The sequence below is a fragment of the Helianthus annuus genome, chromosome 9 (assembly GCF_002127325.2).
Source record: "Helianthus annuus cultivar XRQ/B chromosome 9, HanXRQr2.0-SUNRISE, whole genome shotgun sequence".
NCBI classification, from domain to species: domain Eukaryota; kingdom Viridiplantae; phylum Streptophyta; class Magnoliopsida; order Asterales; family Asteraceae; genus Helianthus; species Helianthus annuus.
In genome coordinates, this window is record NC_035441.2 from 54,536,563 (window position 1) to 54,553,568 (window position 17,006).

At 34.6% G+C, this 17,006-nt stretch overlaps 1 protein-coding gene and 1 long non-coding RNA gene across 13 annotated transcripts; one reads left to right on the forward strand and one right to left on the reverse strand.

Moving 5' to 3' along the window:
* Positions 1-436: 436 nt before the first annotated feature.
* LOC110877784 (ankyrin repeat-containing protein ITN1-like) lies at positions 437-16,265 on the reverse strand. 3 transcript variants are annotated; one of them, XM_035977221.1, is made up of 7 exons: positions 10,863-11,047; positions 2,470-3,251; positions 2,244-2,395; positions 2,009-2,155; positions 1,823-1,936; positions 1,306-1,748; positions 437-1,213 (listed from the first exon to the last, which is right to left on the reverse strand). In XM_035977221.1, the coding sequence occupies exons 4-7, from the start codon at positions 2,115-2,117 to the stop codon at positions 563-565; spliced, it is 1,317 nt and encodes a 438-aa protein (XP_035833114.1). In that variant the 5' UTR covers positions 2,118-2,155; positions 2,244-2,395; positions 2,470-3,251; positions 10,863-11,047; the 3' UTR covers positions 437-562. The 3 variants fall into 3 exon arrangements, with proteins under 3 accessions (XP_035833114.1, XP_035833113.1, XP_035833115.1); XM_035977220.1 differs by having other exon boundaries at positions 2,009-2,395; positions 10,863-10,992; XM_035977222.1 differs by lacking the exons at positions 2,470-3,251; positions 10,863-11,047 and adding an exon at positions 16,175-16,265 and having other exon boundaries at positions 2,009-2,395.
* LOC110877785 lies at positions 10,974-15,329 on the forward strand. 10 transcript variants are annotated; one of them, XR_004866253.1, is made up of 9 exons: positions 10,974-11,109; positions 11,201-11,292; positions 11,376-11,939; positions 12,024-12,362; positions 12,460-12,727; positions 13,384-13,500; positions 14,094-14,169; positions 14,333-15,186; positions 15,263-15,329. It is a non-coding gene; the product is annotated as an uncharacterized LOC110877785 (long non-coding RNA). The 10 variants fall into 10 exon arrangements; XR_004866252.1 differs by having other exon boundaries at positions 11,552-11,939; XR_004866251.1 differs by having other exon boundaries at positions 11,201-11,939.
* Positions 16,266-17,006: the final 741 nt, after the last annotated feature.

Genomic DNA, 17,006 nt, shown 5'->3' on the forward strand with positions numbered 1-17,006 from the left:
CCACCGGACACATCTTCACCATTATTAGGACGTTTTATCACTAAACTAAAGAGATAATTCCTTTTCTTTAGAATTTTATTTGGTAGCACTGTTATTAGACATACATCTTCACCATTATTAGGAAGTTTAGTTGAACACTCCATATGCTTCCAAACAAAACAAAACAAAGTTTCATAAATATAACTGTAGGGGTTCTAAATGAACCGAACGAACACGATCAAGGCCATGTTAGTGTTTATTCATTAAGGATCATGAAAATATATGAATCTATCTACTACTTAGGGATTTTTTTTTCAAAATATACTACTTAGGGATATTTTTTCAAAATAACTTGAAATAGGGGGTAATCATAATTAAACTACATACTACTAAATAAAAAGTCATTAAATGAATTTTGTACTTTACTTAATATGCAAAACTAAAGAGGTTGAAGGTATAACATATAAGGATTGCAAATATATTTATTAGATAAGAATATTATGGTGTCTACACAATCTTTATTTAATCATCCTTCTACACTGTAATAAAAAGTTATAACATCACTTGAACATGTGTACTATTTTCACTTACCAAAATGCAATGATATGTCATCTTGATTAAACTGTCTGAGAACGCTTTTCCTTTGTTTTCCAAAGATTGGTGAATATGTTGACTTGAGAAGATCCACCATGAGGGGTAATTGTAGAGCAGCAAAAAAAGCAATCGGAATCAAAGCCATTCCACATATCAGAGCAAACCTCCATAGTTTTCCATCACAAAAGACAAGGAACAAGGCCGCGCTAAAGGCTACCATCATGCTTGTTGTAGAGAGCAATAAGGAGAAAAGTCCAATAAGTAATTGTCTGGGCAAACTGACTAGAAAGTCTTTCTCGGCAAAACGTGCTGTTAGTATAGACAAGAACACTAGTAATGCGTTACTAGATGCGAATAGTGAGATTGCATCTGATATAGCGAAGATAATGAATGCCTCTCTGTTTCTAAGCACGGGGTACCCTCGGTCTTGAATTGTTCCTCCTGGTACGGTAATTGCAGCTGCAAATACGATTGTGGCAATAAGTGCAGCTGCAATGCTAAATGACTCTGCCGTGGTTTTCATCCATTGTTCTGCTTCCTTAACCAACTTCTCATGTTCCCTTGTGAAAACAATATCTGGTGTCTCCTTAAAATCATTTTCTTTAGTAGTATATGTAGGAATCACAAGTTTCTTCACTTCCTACAATTAGTATAACTTGATTAGTTATGCTACAAGTGTATAACTTCGCTATTCACTTATGAATTATGATTAATAGTTTAATTATTATGTACCTGAAGCCATTGAAGCTCTCGTTGTAGTTGTAATGCTGCACCTCTTCTTTGATTAAGTACACTTGAAGGCGCCAATTTTCCAGTCAGATGTAAGATATTGTTCATAGAAGAATCTTCATAGGTTCTATAAAGATTTTTACGCTCCCCATTTTCATAGATAAGGTTGTAGATTTTTTCGGAACGGTGTATTATTGCTAATTGAATAATGTCATACCCTTTTTTTTCTTTGCTCTGAATTGCTTCAGGTGATCTTTTCAAAATCTCAGAAACAACTTTATAAGCATTTTGAGATGCAGCTTCAAGAATTGGACGAGTATAACAGGGGTGACGACTACGAGTACCTGGATAGACCGACTTGTCAATTTCATCACATACCTGTCGTAGAAGCTTTTTTGCTTTATCCCATTCATTCTTTTTCTTTTCTATACGCCTGATGGGTAGAACTGCAAGTCAGAAAATTATCAATTTAGTAACTTTTACCAAATTGACAAGGAGTGAATTTACTCCATACTCTTACTAGCTAGTAAATTTGCGCCCTTCCACCAGAGGGAATAAAGCAGAAGGAATGAGAAACAAACGATATATACAAGGAGGATTATAAATGCTAGGGCCCATCCAAAGATGTACGATACTGCACAAACACAAATTACGTTATTAGAAAAATAAAGTTCATATATACAATGAATAATAGGGTTGTATTTACCTGCATGTAACGTCTCGGACATCAACAAACCACATTCTTCTCTCCCGCTGGATATGACACTTGGAAGAAAGGTAAGAAGAAACTTAAAAAATGAAGCTGCGTTTCGCATTAGTAACCAAATATTGTCTGACCAAATATTGTCCAGAGCTAAAAAAGAAAATCCACAATAAATTAATCACCCTTTACTTTAATAAGTAGTTGTAATAGTCTTCTTTTAGAGAAATAGTAAACCGACCATTTATATATCATACATAAGATACTTATGAGGATATAAAAGTTTTTCCCAATAGTCTAGTCCACTTGGAAAGTTTTTAGCTATAGCCATGAGTACATCGTCACTTTCTGAAGCAGAATTAGGAAGCTTTTCAACTAATTGTGATGCTAAACCTGAAAGTATGAACAATAAATGTGAATATTCAAAGCAAGATGTTTGCGCCATAATATTTGAGCTATAAGCTTACTGTATTTTTTTGCAGAAATAACATTAACAAGAAGGTCCACCACAATTTCGTCATTTTCGTCAACAGAGCCGACTAAAGAGGTTTGGGACCTTAGTTTTCCACCAGTCTTTCTAGCTTTCAACAAATATCCAATGGTAGTAAGATGCTTATTTTCATAAGCTTTTTCCAATGGTGTTTTAGCATCACTGTCTTCAATTTCTAATAAATTGCTGTTCTTTTTAACAAGGAGATCTGCTGCGTGTTTGTTCCCAATAATTGCAACAATGTGAAGAGCTGTGCTTCCATCAGAGGCTCTCTGTTTCAGCACTTGCTCATCACTCATATACGATAAAAGCTTTGTCACGAAATCACTACGGGACCTATTCCAACCGCAATATGAAGCATCGTGCTACCATCACTGCTGATTGCTTCTGTCGCAAGGTGCGGGTGGAGTTTTAGTATGGATTCTGCTTTTGACCAATTCCCCTTTACTGTAAATTTACGTAACGACTTTTTTATTTCGGCTTCTGTTGGATGACTTGGATCTATGTCGATACCAACTTCATTTTTCTTTGTTTCTTCTGAAACATCATCTATGTCTTCTTTTTCTGTTTCAGTATCCGAACATTTTGAAGTTAAAACATCATCTGTATCTTCTTTCTCTTTTCTTGCATCTGAAGCTTTTGATGTTGAAACATCATCTCTGTCTTTCGTTTGTGTTTTAGCATCTGTACTTTTCGAACTTGAAACATCATTTACAGTTTTCTTTTTCTTCAGAGTTAAACTTCCCTCTTGTCTACGCACTGACGTTGGATAAACTTGTAATAAGTTATGAAATATAACCCCAAATTGAACACGCTTGATACATCAATAATTAAGGAAGGAATGGAATAAGCAAAGTAAATAAATGGATGTTTGAAGCGAATAGAACAAATAAGGTAATGGAATATTTGATTCCATTACATTAACCAACCAGAACATTCTTATTTTTATTAACCCTTGAATGAGTTAATTACATTTCCACGTTTCATTTTGTGGATTGTAATTGAATTGGAATAGGAATTTGCGCAGAAGTTTAAATTTGATTTGTAATTTAGATGTGTTTGTTTTGCTTAATGAAATAAAATTTGGATGAAATTGAAATGTAGATTCGCTTCCTTATGTTATTGTTCAATTCCAATTCATTTTCTTATTGAAACCAACACAAATAAGAAGTAAACTCAACATTCCAACACCATCAAAATTACATTCTATTATGTGAAACGGACACTAGAATTTTCCTAAGTTACACTTTTCCACTTTAGAAATACAGAAAATTGCATCTTCCATTTTTTATATTTATTTAGTTACATGACTTAATCTAAAGATAACGGTGAAAAGTGTGAGAACGGTAAGAACGGTTATGGGTCGTCAGATCAAAACAATCTATGGACTAGATTGGTGTGGTGGTGTTATCGTAAATAACATCATTTTTATTACTAGAACGCGCTTCATTAAGGGTAAAAAGGGTAAAACATCCTTTCATACATAAAACGCCATTAAAATATAAAACGCCAAGTAAATACAAAACACCAATTTTATTAATGCGTAGTTTTTTCTTTGTTTTAGTTAACGTTCTGGCCAACAAAAACGCCATAAAATATAAAACGCAATAAAATATAAATGCCAAGCTTGAAAGATGCGACATGTTACAGACTTAACAGATAAAGCTGAGCAAAACTGGATACTTTATTAATTGCATTTATTGTTATAATAATACCCCACCTAAACTACGCGCCAAAACATTCTATAAAGAGAAACATCTCAGCACCTTCCATTGATCACACCAAAAAAAAAAAAAAAACGAAACACCATGGTTCGTAAATACCACTCACTGTAAAACGCCAAAAAGTTAAAAAAAAATCAACCATGGCAAACATCGTTTCTTGGATATTCAGTATTGTTCTGCATGAAGTTCCACTGAATGGTTTATTTGGAGAGGGGAGTAAGATTTTACAGCATGAGATGGACAATTTTCAAGAAAAGAGACTGATGACACCCATATGTCATTTTGTCTTCTTTGTTCTTGAAGAAGGTTTGGATGAGGAGAAGAGACCGATCCCAATGTAAATGTTATTTTGGACTCCATGATGATAATGAAGATGACGGACAAATAGCATCCACCCACACAACGTCGATCTATGTCTCCAACATCCACAAAGTCACTTCAACACACGAACAACAAAAAACCACACCAAACCCAAAACGCCATTCGTTTGTGACAGTTCTTGTAATTTCAAAAGAAGAAAGAGACTGATGACAGTGAAGATTTGGAAGATAAATTGTTTCTATTTTTTTAATTTTCTTTTTCTGTTGTTTGTTATGTAATTTTCAGCTAAGAACAAATACATTAATACTCTAAAAAAATATAATAAAACGCCACACAGACATCATGCCATAAACCGCCCAAAACTCCCAAATTATAATAAAATTACTTTGGACAAGTATTATTAAAAACTCAAAAAAAAAGTATAAAAAAATGTGCAAGAGAATAGAACAAAGTGCCATCTTTATACGAACCCCATTAAAAACACAAAACGCCAAAAATCTCGAAAAGGTAACTACAAACAGTAAACTGAAGCGATAAACAGATGAAGCTGAACAAATAGTAACTACAAAAAAGTAAACTGAAGCGACAGAAACTTTATTACTAACATTTATTATATTAAAAGCCACTCCATGGGAAATTGAATTTATTTATCTTTTCAAAACGCCAAAATTACCTGTTGAATTTATTTATCTTTTCAAAACGTCATAATTACCTGTCACTTTATAGAATGCATCCTACATGGCGGGAATAAAAGTCATTATAAAATTAGAATATGTAAACACAACTTAAACACTCCACATATTATTTAAAACACCACATATTGTCCAAAACGCCATAAAACTTAAAAAATGGCTAAGGTTATTGCATGGAGGTTTGAAAAGTCGGAGAGACGTTTCATCCAAAAGTTCTCTGATAGAAGAAGGGTGAAGGTCAAGACAATCAAAGCCATACTTAGTATGGATGAAGGGGTTTAGAGGGATACTCTGGCCCTTGGGGTTCCAATGGCCAATGATTGTGAAAGAACCCGAAAGGTAATAAGAAGATTGGAGAGAAAAAGCAGAAAATGATGATGATGATGATGATATTGATAATACTCTTCTACCAACAGTTAGCAGTTGGGTGGTGCATGAAGAAGCAGAAATGGTTAAAGTGACTTATCGACATGGGGTGGAATATTCATTGTCGATGGACGAAATATTGAAGACAGAGAGGCTACATCGTCTTGAACAACTCTGTGATTTAGCACCTTCAAACGATGCAAGATCCAGGATTGTAATGATATTTAAGTATAGGCTGCAGCAAAGAAGAGACGAGATGATGGCGTTATACGCCAATGCAAAATATGATGATGATGATGATGATGAATCTCAAGAAAGTGATTAACAAAACGATGGGTACATCTCTGATGTAATCTCATACGCAGAAGACTATTAATTTATGTTATAATTATGTGAATGTAATTATGTGAAGTTGATTATTTGGACGTAATGAACGGGAGTTATATGATAACTATTATTTAAATATAAATGTATATGAGTGGTTATGAATAACGTTAAGATAAAGTGATTAATAAAATAAGCCCAACTGCACAGTTTAAACCAACATGTGCGACCAGGCGTGTAGCCGCACACCTTCTTGTCTCGTACACCCTTCCTGGAACGCACACTCCTTGTTCTGCCTTGGGCCACCGCACAGTGAGTTGGGTCAGGCCCAATACCCGTCCATAACAGTGAGTTGTGACATCTCTTTGTGTGAGTATATAAGGACAGTGTCAGCCAACATTTGAGAGTGATAGCAACAATCATTTGGCAACAATCCCCAAAAACATTCTCTCTCTCTCTTACCTACTTTCTCCCTCTAAAAAACCCTAAAGAAAAACACATCAAATCTTCTCCTTTTGCTTGGATCTTGACGGCAGCCTTCACATCGTGAAGATTATCAACATTTGTCATTGTTGGAAACCTTCTTCTTGATCTTTCTACACCCTCTTACATCCCACACAAATCAGGTTAGTAGATCACTATTATGTGATAAATATGCATGATAAAGGTTCAAACTTGATTTATAATTCGTATGATTTAAGGATTGTACATGTTTGATGATTTCTTTTTGTGCAATGCTTTGACAAGAATCATTTTATGTTAGTGGATAAATGTTGCTTATAAAGATTAGGGCTTTGTTATGATACCAAGGTTTAGATTTTTCGAATATTAATGGTGGTTCTTGTTTGAAATCTAATTTAGATGAACGGGGGTGTTGCGTTGACGCTTGATTAGATGCTTGAAATAATAATGTGCTCAATCAAAATGTATATAAGGATATCCTAGTGTTTTCTTGATAGAATCTATAGGGATGAGTCCAGATCTATGTTTGATTGTTTACGATGATAATAATGTCTAAGGTATTACAAATGATAATTTGTATTAGAGTGCCTAATGACGTTGTACAAAGTTGTGCCTTAATATGTTTGAAGGTTAATTAATACATCAACTGAGGATTTGTATACATAATGATAAAAGTCGGAATGATAATTCTAGAACCACGAATATTGATGATGCTTGAACGATAGGAACATGGAATAATATTTTGTCTTATCTATTTTGATCCTAAAACCTGTGAAATAATATGTTTTAAATAAGATACCGCACACTCATAAGAGAGTACAGCTTGAAGGGCGTATCATATAAACTTGCACAACACACCGCACACTCGTGTGTGCCAGGTGTGTCGCACAGTCTTGTACAGCACGTAAAACACATGGTGTAACTAATAACTGCATGACCACACACCTAGAGCTTGTCGTACACTAGAGTGTGGACCGCACACTCTATGTGGGCTGTTTCCTGGTGGGCCGCACACTGTCTTTGGGCCAATAATTCATTGGGCTGCACATTTGAATAATGGACTTTATGCAAAACTGGACCGCACACTGAATCCTCTTGGGCTGCATGTACGTTGGGCCGCACACTAATGTAATATTTGTATCATTGAGCATCTGTTGGACTTGTTTTATGTGTATGATACCTTGTGTGCTATTTGTTAGTTATGTGTACAAATACGTGAACTACTTGCATAATAAAAACCTGACTAGTATTGGTAACCGTAATAGGACATGGTTGAGCAACTGTTAAAACAACTAAATAACATGCCGAGTAAACCAATGTGAGTTCTCATTCACTAAAAGCATGCGTCTTGGGGGGACACGGATAAACTACTATCCTTGAAAAGGATACTTTTAAATGCTATTCCCGGGGGGGGGGGGGATACGGTTGAATACTATTTATAAATCATGACTTAGCAAACTAAACGAAACTCTATCATTAAGTCCCCACTTACAATACCGATTTGTCGCCGGGGGCGAACGAGATATTAGTTGATAATGCTATTAGGTTTGACAAACCTCACACCGTGACCAGGGGGATCGGGCATGAACTATTATGCCTTGCTACTTGGCCAATGATGATAGACATTGACTTGAGGCACAACAACTTGACAGTCACCAATATTCGGTATCATACAGTTTAGTAAGCTTGCAGATGGGGTAGCTCCCCATAACATGATTATAAATACACAATCGATCAATTGACGTTTTTGGAACTAAAACTAGAAAACTTGTGAACTTGCCAACTTTATGTTGATACCCTACTGCATGCTTTGTAGGTATTCAGTGATAGCAGGAGCTTGCAGCGGAGAGTGTAGTGGTCGCCCTAACCCGTGTTGGGTTTCTTTAATAATTATGAACTTTGAAACTGATGTTTTTAAACTGTTACACTTTTGTTTCCGCTGTTATTTTTAAACGTTGTTTTGAACTTAAACTTTGGACTTAGACATTAATAGTCACTAATCGTATTGGGTGTGATGAAAATTGTCTTATTGTTATATTGTTCAATATGATTGGTGGCTTGATCCTGGTCAGTCGCACGCCTTGCGGTATTACTCCACATGTGGAAATTGAGGGTGTGAGAACATAAGCCTACTCGAAATCACTAGAGATCTCGAAAACCCACTTAGAACTCGAAATCTTATAAGATCTCGAAATCATCAAGGGACTCGAAATCTCATTAAAATTCGAGAACAACAAGACAACTCGAAATTTCATAACATGTCGAAATCTCATAAATCGAAATCATAACTTTTCAAGATCAACATAGATTTCGAGATTCACCAGGAACTCGAAAACTCATATCGAAATCTCATGTAAACTTGAAATCATAAACTTTTCGAGACCATTAGAGATTTCGAGATTACAGAAGATTCTCGAAATTAAATTGTTTCTCGAAAACTATTTTTTCTCGACAAAACTCAAGTTTTCTGGAAAACTTACATGTTCTCGATAGCTCACTATTCTCGAAATCTCATTACTTTATTAGTTGTTATTGTGAACTAAATGGTTTTGTAAACACTTACTTAATTAGAATCAGATAACTAATTTTAGAAAACCCAAAATAGCTTAACTTGGATGAGGTTCTGATGTATCACTTCTGCCCAAAGGTTATTTGATACATCTATCTTATTGTTCAAGTATAATGAGAAGCTATGTTAATTATGCCTTACAAACATGAATTTCTTATTTCTGACCAAACCTGATTTAATTCATTCATTTCTAGCATACTTAACAAGTGCATAACTAAGGTAATTGTCCCATTTCTCGCCAAAGCTGATTTGTCACAATTACTTTGCATAAATGCTTAAATGATTACAATTCTGCCCAAAGGTGACCTGTCTTTGTTTAAGTAGATTTTTTCAAACTAGTCTATTATTTTGATGTTAGTAATAGACATATCACAACTTCTTCAAATAATGATCCTCACATTAATGATCCTTCGCTAATCCTATGATCAAATTTTTTGTGTACTAATATGAGTGGTGTTGAGTGGATAATTACTTGTATGAGTAGCTTTTTCACTTTGTTTGGTTCAGAATGCAGTAGAAATAATGGTGGGAGCGGAAAGGAACCAACCTGATAAAGATAACATATAACAAAATGAGTCCAAGCTTGAGTTTCTTTTGATGGAGAAAAAGATGCAGAAAAAGATGCCTCTAGAAGTGTTGGGGTGCAAATTAAAGGTAAGATTTGACGATATTTTTGCTAAATTGGTATGCTTAAGTTGCTATAGATATTAATGATGTGCTACACATGTTAGATGCAGGTAGAGTTGTTCATGAGCTCAGCCGAACTGGCACATTTCATGGCATGGTATTTTTCTTATGAGTAACATTGTTGTGGCCGAAGAGAAGATGATCATAGTGCACATTGCACGAACAATAACGTCAAGAGCAGGAGACAATTGACTTAGGGTAAGGTCATGAAACATTGAGGCGATGAGCAGACTGTCGGTTATCGGTTTTGGGTTTAACTTTTAGATTTGAGATTAATTTATTTATTGGCGTGATTGGGCTAGTATCTATAGATTTAGTTGTAAATTTGTATATAGTGGACAAAATCTAATAGAGTCGTATATATAAACTATAAATTTAATTTATATTTAAGCATATATGTATGTGTGTGTATATATGTATACTGTTATATTTGTGTATGTATATGTGTATATACATGTTTATATATGTATGTTATATATACTAATTAAAAATAATAATTCAAGCTGAACCGAGCCGAACGGACCTTTGCTCATGCTTGGCTCGTTTACAAACCGAACCGAGTAGAGCGGCTCGTTTACAACCGAGCATCAAATCAAACAAACATTTTCCGAGCAATTTCCGAATGAGCGGCGAGCGGTTTGAACGGCCCTAGGTGCTGGAAGTGATGACATGCAAATTAATCAACAGGAAACCAAATTAGAGGTGGTTTGCATTTTAAAATAATCATATAATGTGTGTTTTTTATGATCACGTAATTTACTTTGTCTTCTCTAATAATGATGTATGTTCATTATGATATCGCATTATATTATGTTCCTCGACCCGACTAGACCTGGCTGGGAAATCTAAAACGTTTGGTTGCGAGAACTCTAACTATCCATAGGAAAAAAATCATGGATCTGGATGTGCCACTGCTTTAGTTACTATTTATAATACTATCCAGTTACTAAAACGGCCTACCAGTCTGACCAGTGAACCATTAGGGCAGCCGGTTCGCTTACCGGTCAAGATTTAAAACATTGGTAAAATCCGAAGATAGATATATATATCTATATATATATTAATAAATGAGATGATTTGGGCTATGTGTCCTTGAATGGTGTAGCCATTTTGATGATGTGGCATTCTATGGTGGAGTAGAGTGTGATTTTAGGAGGGAATCCATTTTACATAGACATAACCTTTATTGGACGCGGGATCCGAAATAAAATGGGTCATACCATACCTGTGATTTCAGATCATATAAAAAGAACATAACTCCATTATTGGGGCCACTCTCTCTTTATTCTCTAAACCCTAACCAAATCCCTTCATCGCCGTCTTCATTCTTCTGATCATCATAGAACCCTAAATGCTCATCATATTCAAATTCTTCAAATTCATTCACACAAGTATCTCAAAAATCAGAACCTGAAGGGCATGATTCAGCCAACTGTTAAACATTTTAACTGCCAGAAATCACAACTGATTCTGTAAGTTTGTTAATATTTGTTGAATTAAGAACTTGATTTGTTTATATTGTGCGTGAAGAGTTAGGGTTTTACGAAGATAAAATACACACAGAAATGCCATCGGAATCGTCGATTACAGATCATGAACCTGACGATTCCGATACTGAGTTCGTTGAGATCGATCCGTCCGGTCGTTACGGTTGGGTTAGTGCGTTTAACTTTATTAATTTGGATACAGATTTGAGCATTATCTGTTAGATTTTGATATTAAGTTGTATAATTTGCAGTATAAAGAAGTCTTGGGGAAATGTGCTTTTAAAAAAGTGCATCCTTATATTGCATTATTGTTTTATATTAGATATTTTATGTTGTCAATAGGTTTATAAATTAATTTCGTATACAATTTTTATGTAATTAAAGCTTAGAATGTAAGTTTTATGTTCCTTGATTATTGGGAATTTAGATACAAAGCATTTGATGAATTGGAAGGGATTGAAGTAGCTTGGAATCAAATAAAGGTTTCGGATTTCTTGAGGCATCCGGAGGAGCTAGAGCGTCTATACTCGGAAGTTCATTTGCTTAAAACGCCTATGCATAAGAACATTATAAAATTTTATAGTTCTTGGGTTGATACAACGAAGGAGCACATCAACTTTATTACTGAGACTCAGAAGCTTCTATCATCATTTTTGCCTTCGATTTTAGTGGCCGGACTGATTCTACTCCACCCGAAGCCCGAGCCCGATGGGACCGTGCAAAAAATGTTAATGTTTTGGGTGTTGAGTTTGCAAAGAGTTCAGTTGAGGTACCATTTGTGTGGCATATCCAAGTCAGCACATGGATTCGTCACTGTGAGTCACTATCCCAATGCTTTTTTTTAGTTATATATGATTTATTTAACATTAGATGTGTCTAACTCTGTATTTTTTTTGTAGTTGTAGCTTGCTTTCACCAGATTTCATCAGAGGCTACTCGACAGGTATTAGGCACTTACACTATTCGGAATAAATTTTTCGTTAATCATGATTACGACTTATTATAATAACAAATAATCTTTTAATAAAATAATTTAAGGGGTTGTATGCATTAAATATAAACTTTGAGCGACTTTCAATCCCTTTGCACTGTTCCTTTTTTAACTATTTTTTATTATAAATAATAACACGACCGAAATCGACTCATTTATTAGTACATTGCACAAATTGCTAACCTCTTTAAATTCTTTTTTCTTTCATGAATCCCTGAATGCTTTTATCAAGATTCTACGGGTAACAGTAAGTTGGTAATTTAACGAACGATCTAATTTCTTGAAACCCGTGCTATATATATAATAATCTGACATGGGTGTGTGCAATTGCAATGTATTTTCAGGTACCTATAATTCTTTGTAAGGGAAATAGCAAATCATGGTTGCTTCAATTCAGGAACTTATTGAATTACTTACAACTGAAATGCAAAGCGACACCGCCAGATCCAGCTGCGGATGCTTTCTTTTCCAGTACGATCCGCTAATATTCGGTCGCAAAAGGCCAAGGGTGGAGCCATTGCAGAGAACTCGAGCAGATCAAGGTCTGGTTTGTTTTCACTGGCTATTGAATGTCATTCCAATTTTGTAAGGGAAGCTCACACTGAGAAAGAGGTAATGGCATATCGATTTTATTCATATTTTTTTAACTTTCTATATTACAGTTGGGAATTTTGGTTTGATTCCAGCCATTGGTTTCAAGTGAGTTATTGATTAAGGTTACATGTGGCAAGACGGGTCAAAATATTTTTTAGAATAAAATTACTTGCAACGTTTATGTAGGGATACTTGAAAATTAAGATTACACAAGCAAAGTTCCTGATCGAAACTGCTATCCTGATTATAAAAAAGTTTTCAAATAGGGATGTTCATTGCTTGTAGCCTTTCTGTATTATTATCCATTTGGCTCATATTCATGTAAAACAAACTTCAGTCGTCCCATGGTACAACTTGAAGATGATGCCCCTTCTTTAGTAAAATTCCAAATCATCTACAAAACAATACTCCAATTGTTCAAACTTAAGTTTTGAAAGCTTTGATGCAAATAATATAAATACTGTCATATTGGGTTATCGAGACCATCTGTTGACCATTCTGAAACTAGGTACAATTTGTTCCAACTGAAGTCTTGAAGGTTTTAAGATGTATCACATTAAACTGTATGTAATCACACCTAAGTATCTAAATACTCTAAGTAATATAACAAGATTATGTCGATTTGATTATATGGATGGTGGGTGCTGACTTAATCAGATACTTTATTTTTACAGTCATCACTACCCTTGGTCGGACATGTGGGCCATTCAAGCTTTGATAGCTATTCAGAACCCTCTACCACTTGAACAATTTATAGAAGCTACATGTCGTCTCAAGATCTACATGTTATGGTACTTTTGTCAAATTTTTGTGGATGTCAAGCATTTCCAAGCTAATATGGAATCATACAACATAAGAGAACCATTAAGTCAAGAAAGGAACGATGGGAAGTTTGGGGTATTTTTGTTTTTATAATTCTTTTAAGTATATAAGCGTATTTTTTGCAACTTTATGTTAGTTCTATTTGCATTAATTCTATGGAATAAGTAACACCAAGGTAGTTCTATTGTATATACATTCAAGACCTTTGGAGGCGTTATCCAAACCGAAGTTATTTGGAATTGATTGGATTTAAAAGGACATATTTTTTTTGTGTTCGGTTGCAGCTGGAACAAAAAAAGAACTGGTTATAGTTTGGTAAATTTGTTATTTTTAAGTTTTAATAAAAAGAGGTAAATAGACATATTATTATTTGTTTTTAATAAAATAAGTTCAAATTGGTAAATTTGATATTATATGGTTTTAAGGAAAGGGACTTATGTAATTTAATTTTTGGGTTTGGCATATATGTAACTAGTAGAGTTAATAGGGAAATAAATGTAATTGCCCCTAACACGATATTTTTTACGCTACTTTTTTTATTTTATGTTTAAATTTGTCGCAGTAACGTATTTGGAGAACAATTGAGCGGGTATCACGGTGTTCGGATTTATGCTGGATAGGACTTCATTGCACACTAAGTTATGTTCATTTCCCTTGCATACAAGTTAATGACTTTCCTTTATTGATAACTAAATTTTGTCAACTGTCTGGTTTTATTGAAGCATATTGGTTAATCAGCAAAACTAGAAAGATTTGATTAGCTATATTCTAATGAAAATCGTTTAATTTTCTTAAATTCAGGTAACGATCTGACAATCTGAGAGAGTAGGAATGTTGTTGTATCCGATTATTTCAAATGGTTCGAGATTCTGTTGGTGAATATAAATGATCTGATATGGATAAATTCTTCTCTATGTATTATGATACAAATGCTTCCTAAGTTCCTATCAAAACCATTACCTTCATTTTTTGTTTGTACGTATTTGTTATAGATTCTTCTGGTGGCATTGTTGCAGATAACCAAGGTAAGTTGGTTTTTAGGGATCTTTTTTGGTTGCAATGTGTCGAAAACTCCTTTCTGCATTTGCGGCTCCTTATTACCCATTCGAGTGGTCTACGTGGGTTCCGAAGAAGGTTGATGTTCTCTGTTTGAGCAGAGCAAGACCGACTCTCAACTTTAGAGGGCCTACATTGAAGGAACATTGTATGGGATTCGATAAAGTGCCGTTTGTGTGGAGAATATACAGAGACGTCACACCTGTTCTCCTCATGTTTCATAGCTGCAAACTTATGAAGTAAAGTAAGCTAATGGTGTGAAATTCCGCCAATCTTTCCTTTCACTTTTAAAGACCTACTGCAAGCGGTAATTCTCACCACCTGCTGGTCGTATGGAAGGGCGAAACGGACTTATTTTTTCAGGCAGAAGAGTTATTCTTGAGCAGCTGCTAAGCGAGATCAAAACAATGTCATTCATGTGGGTAAAAAATCGAGCGAAGCGTATTGAGGTAGAATGGGACAACTGGCGAAGATTCGAGGTTTCAAATGTTTTGCTTTGCCCATTTGCAGTAGGAAGTAGTGTTGTACAACCAGTATGCTTCAGTATGGTACGGTATCGGTACTGTATTGTTGTCAAATCAACGCCACCTGATTTGATGGTGTATTATTAGTAACTTTATTTTTTTTATTTTTTGTAATTGTAGATTTAGTGAAACAAGTTATTCTTATGTGCAGGAGGAAGCAGGGAAACTCAAGTTTGTATGCTTATCGAATGATAATATTGATGAACATATGATGTGATATCTACTGTTTTCTCTTAATTTGCATAGTTAATGTTTTTTCACCTTGATGAATGGTTCGGTATGCAAATGATAAAATTGATGAACATATGTACTTACAAGTTAATTGGATTACGAACATATCTTTCATTAGGATAATATTTACATATAGAAATGTTATTTTTTTAATTATAAGGGGTAATGATGACTTATGTGGTGTAGGGAGTTGTGTAGTCAACTAACTAAATGTTGTTAGTATCTTTAAACTTTTATATTGTTTCGGTTTAAGGTTTAGATTGGATTACGAACATATCTTTCATTGGGAGATTAGTTACTTTGTGATGTTATTTAAGGTTTGTCCTTTATTTTGCATATCTTTAGTGATGGCCGTAGCCAGAAGTTCTAGATGGCTTATAGAAACAGTAAATGTTGTTTGTCGCGGGACACCTTAATCCTTGATAAAAGTAAAAAAAAAAATAGAATTTTTTATATTTCTATGCATTTTAACTGTATTTTCACTTTGTCAATAAGTAATTTCTGTAATAAATATGTCACTTTGTTTGTATTTATATTATTTGTACACTTTGTGATAATGTATATTAAATTTTCCGACCCGCGAAGTTCGCGGGTGATAACCTAGTATATATATATGTAATTAACCCACAAGGGAAACTGGTGATGTTTGTTACAAGACTGCTAAAAACCTATACAAACCATCATTCTTCCCTGTTCACTCTAGGGAATAGATCGAATAGGTTCAAAGCAGAACAAAAATATAAACACCAAAATTACTGGATTAAGAAAATGAAGATGTTATGTGGTGATTGATGATATGTCTTGAAGTTTTTGTTGGAATAAAAAGACGTACCTTCTGGTAAACACCAAGTAGGCTCACCAGGATCACAGATGGACTTTAGTTTATCCCAAACATCTCTGGCTGTATCCAGATCGAAGACATCTGCGAGTACATGTTCAGTAACAGAACCAAAAATCCAACCTTTGACAAGACTGTCGTATTGTTTCATGTTCTCCCAGCCAGAAACACTTGACCCAACAAATGTGGCATCCACGATGCCACGCATATTGTTACTCTCCATGAGGCAACACATTTGTGCCTTCCAAAGAAGGTAGTTTCTGCTGCCTGAAAGTTTTACAGAAACAATGTTGGATACATTAATATACGATGCGTGAAAGCACTCAAAGTCTTGTATTTGCGCTGAAGCACTCAGAAGAGCATTTGATGACTCCCCCATTTGAATAAATGAGACCTAGATGAATAAGTTTGTAGATCTTTGATGTTATATGAGAAGCGAGATATATAGAGAAGGAGGCGGGAAGAGATAAGGGATCAGTTTGTTTGATGCATTTAGTCCAGTCCATTTTTTTATAATATTATCATCCTGTTTTGTAGTGTGGAAATTATAACTTTTATGAGTCTTCCATAATGGTGAAATCGTCCCACTTGTTGTTGACAAGTTTCGTAGAAATCAAAAGCTGCTACTTGATTTATGAGTTAAAAAAGAAAAATCACATTCTTCTTAAAATATCACATTCTGTTTAAAAAACATGTGTCAGAAAGATTTTGGCCTAGGATGGAATATCAAGTTGTGGCGTAACATGTAAAGCAGAAACAAAACCACTAAAAATGTTTTAACAAACTACTATTAGATAAAATTAAAAAAAAAAAAACGAGAAAGATT

Excerpts from the sequence above, each read along its gene's own strand:
- LOC110877784 (XM_035977222.1), bottom strand. The coding sequence starts at position 2,117 with ATGCGAAACGCAGCTTCATTTTTTAAGTTTCTTCTTACCTTTCTTCCA. Across the intron at positions 1,749-1,822 it reads GGGCGCAAATTTACTAGCTA|TTCTACCCATCAGGCGTATA; the intron begins GTAAGAGTATGG and ends TCTGACTTGCAG. Across the intron at positions 1,214-1,305 it reads GAGAGCTTCAATGGCTTCAG|GAAGTGAAGAAACTTGTGAT; the intron begins GTACATAATAAT and ends TACTAATTGTAG.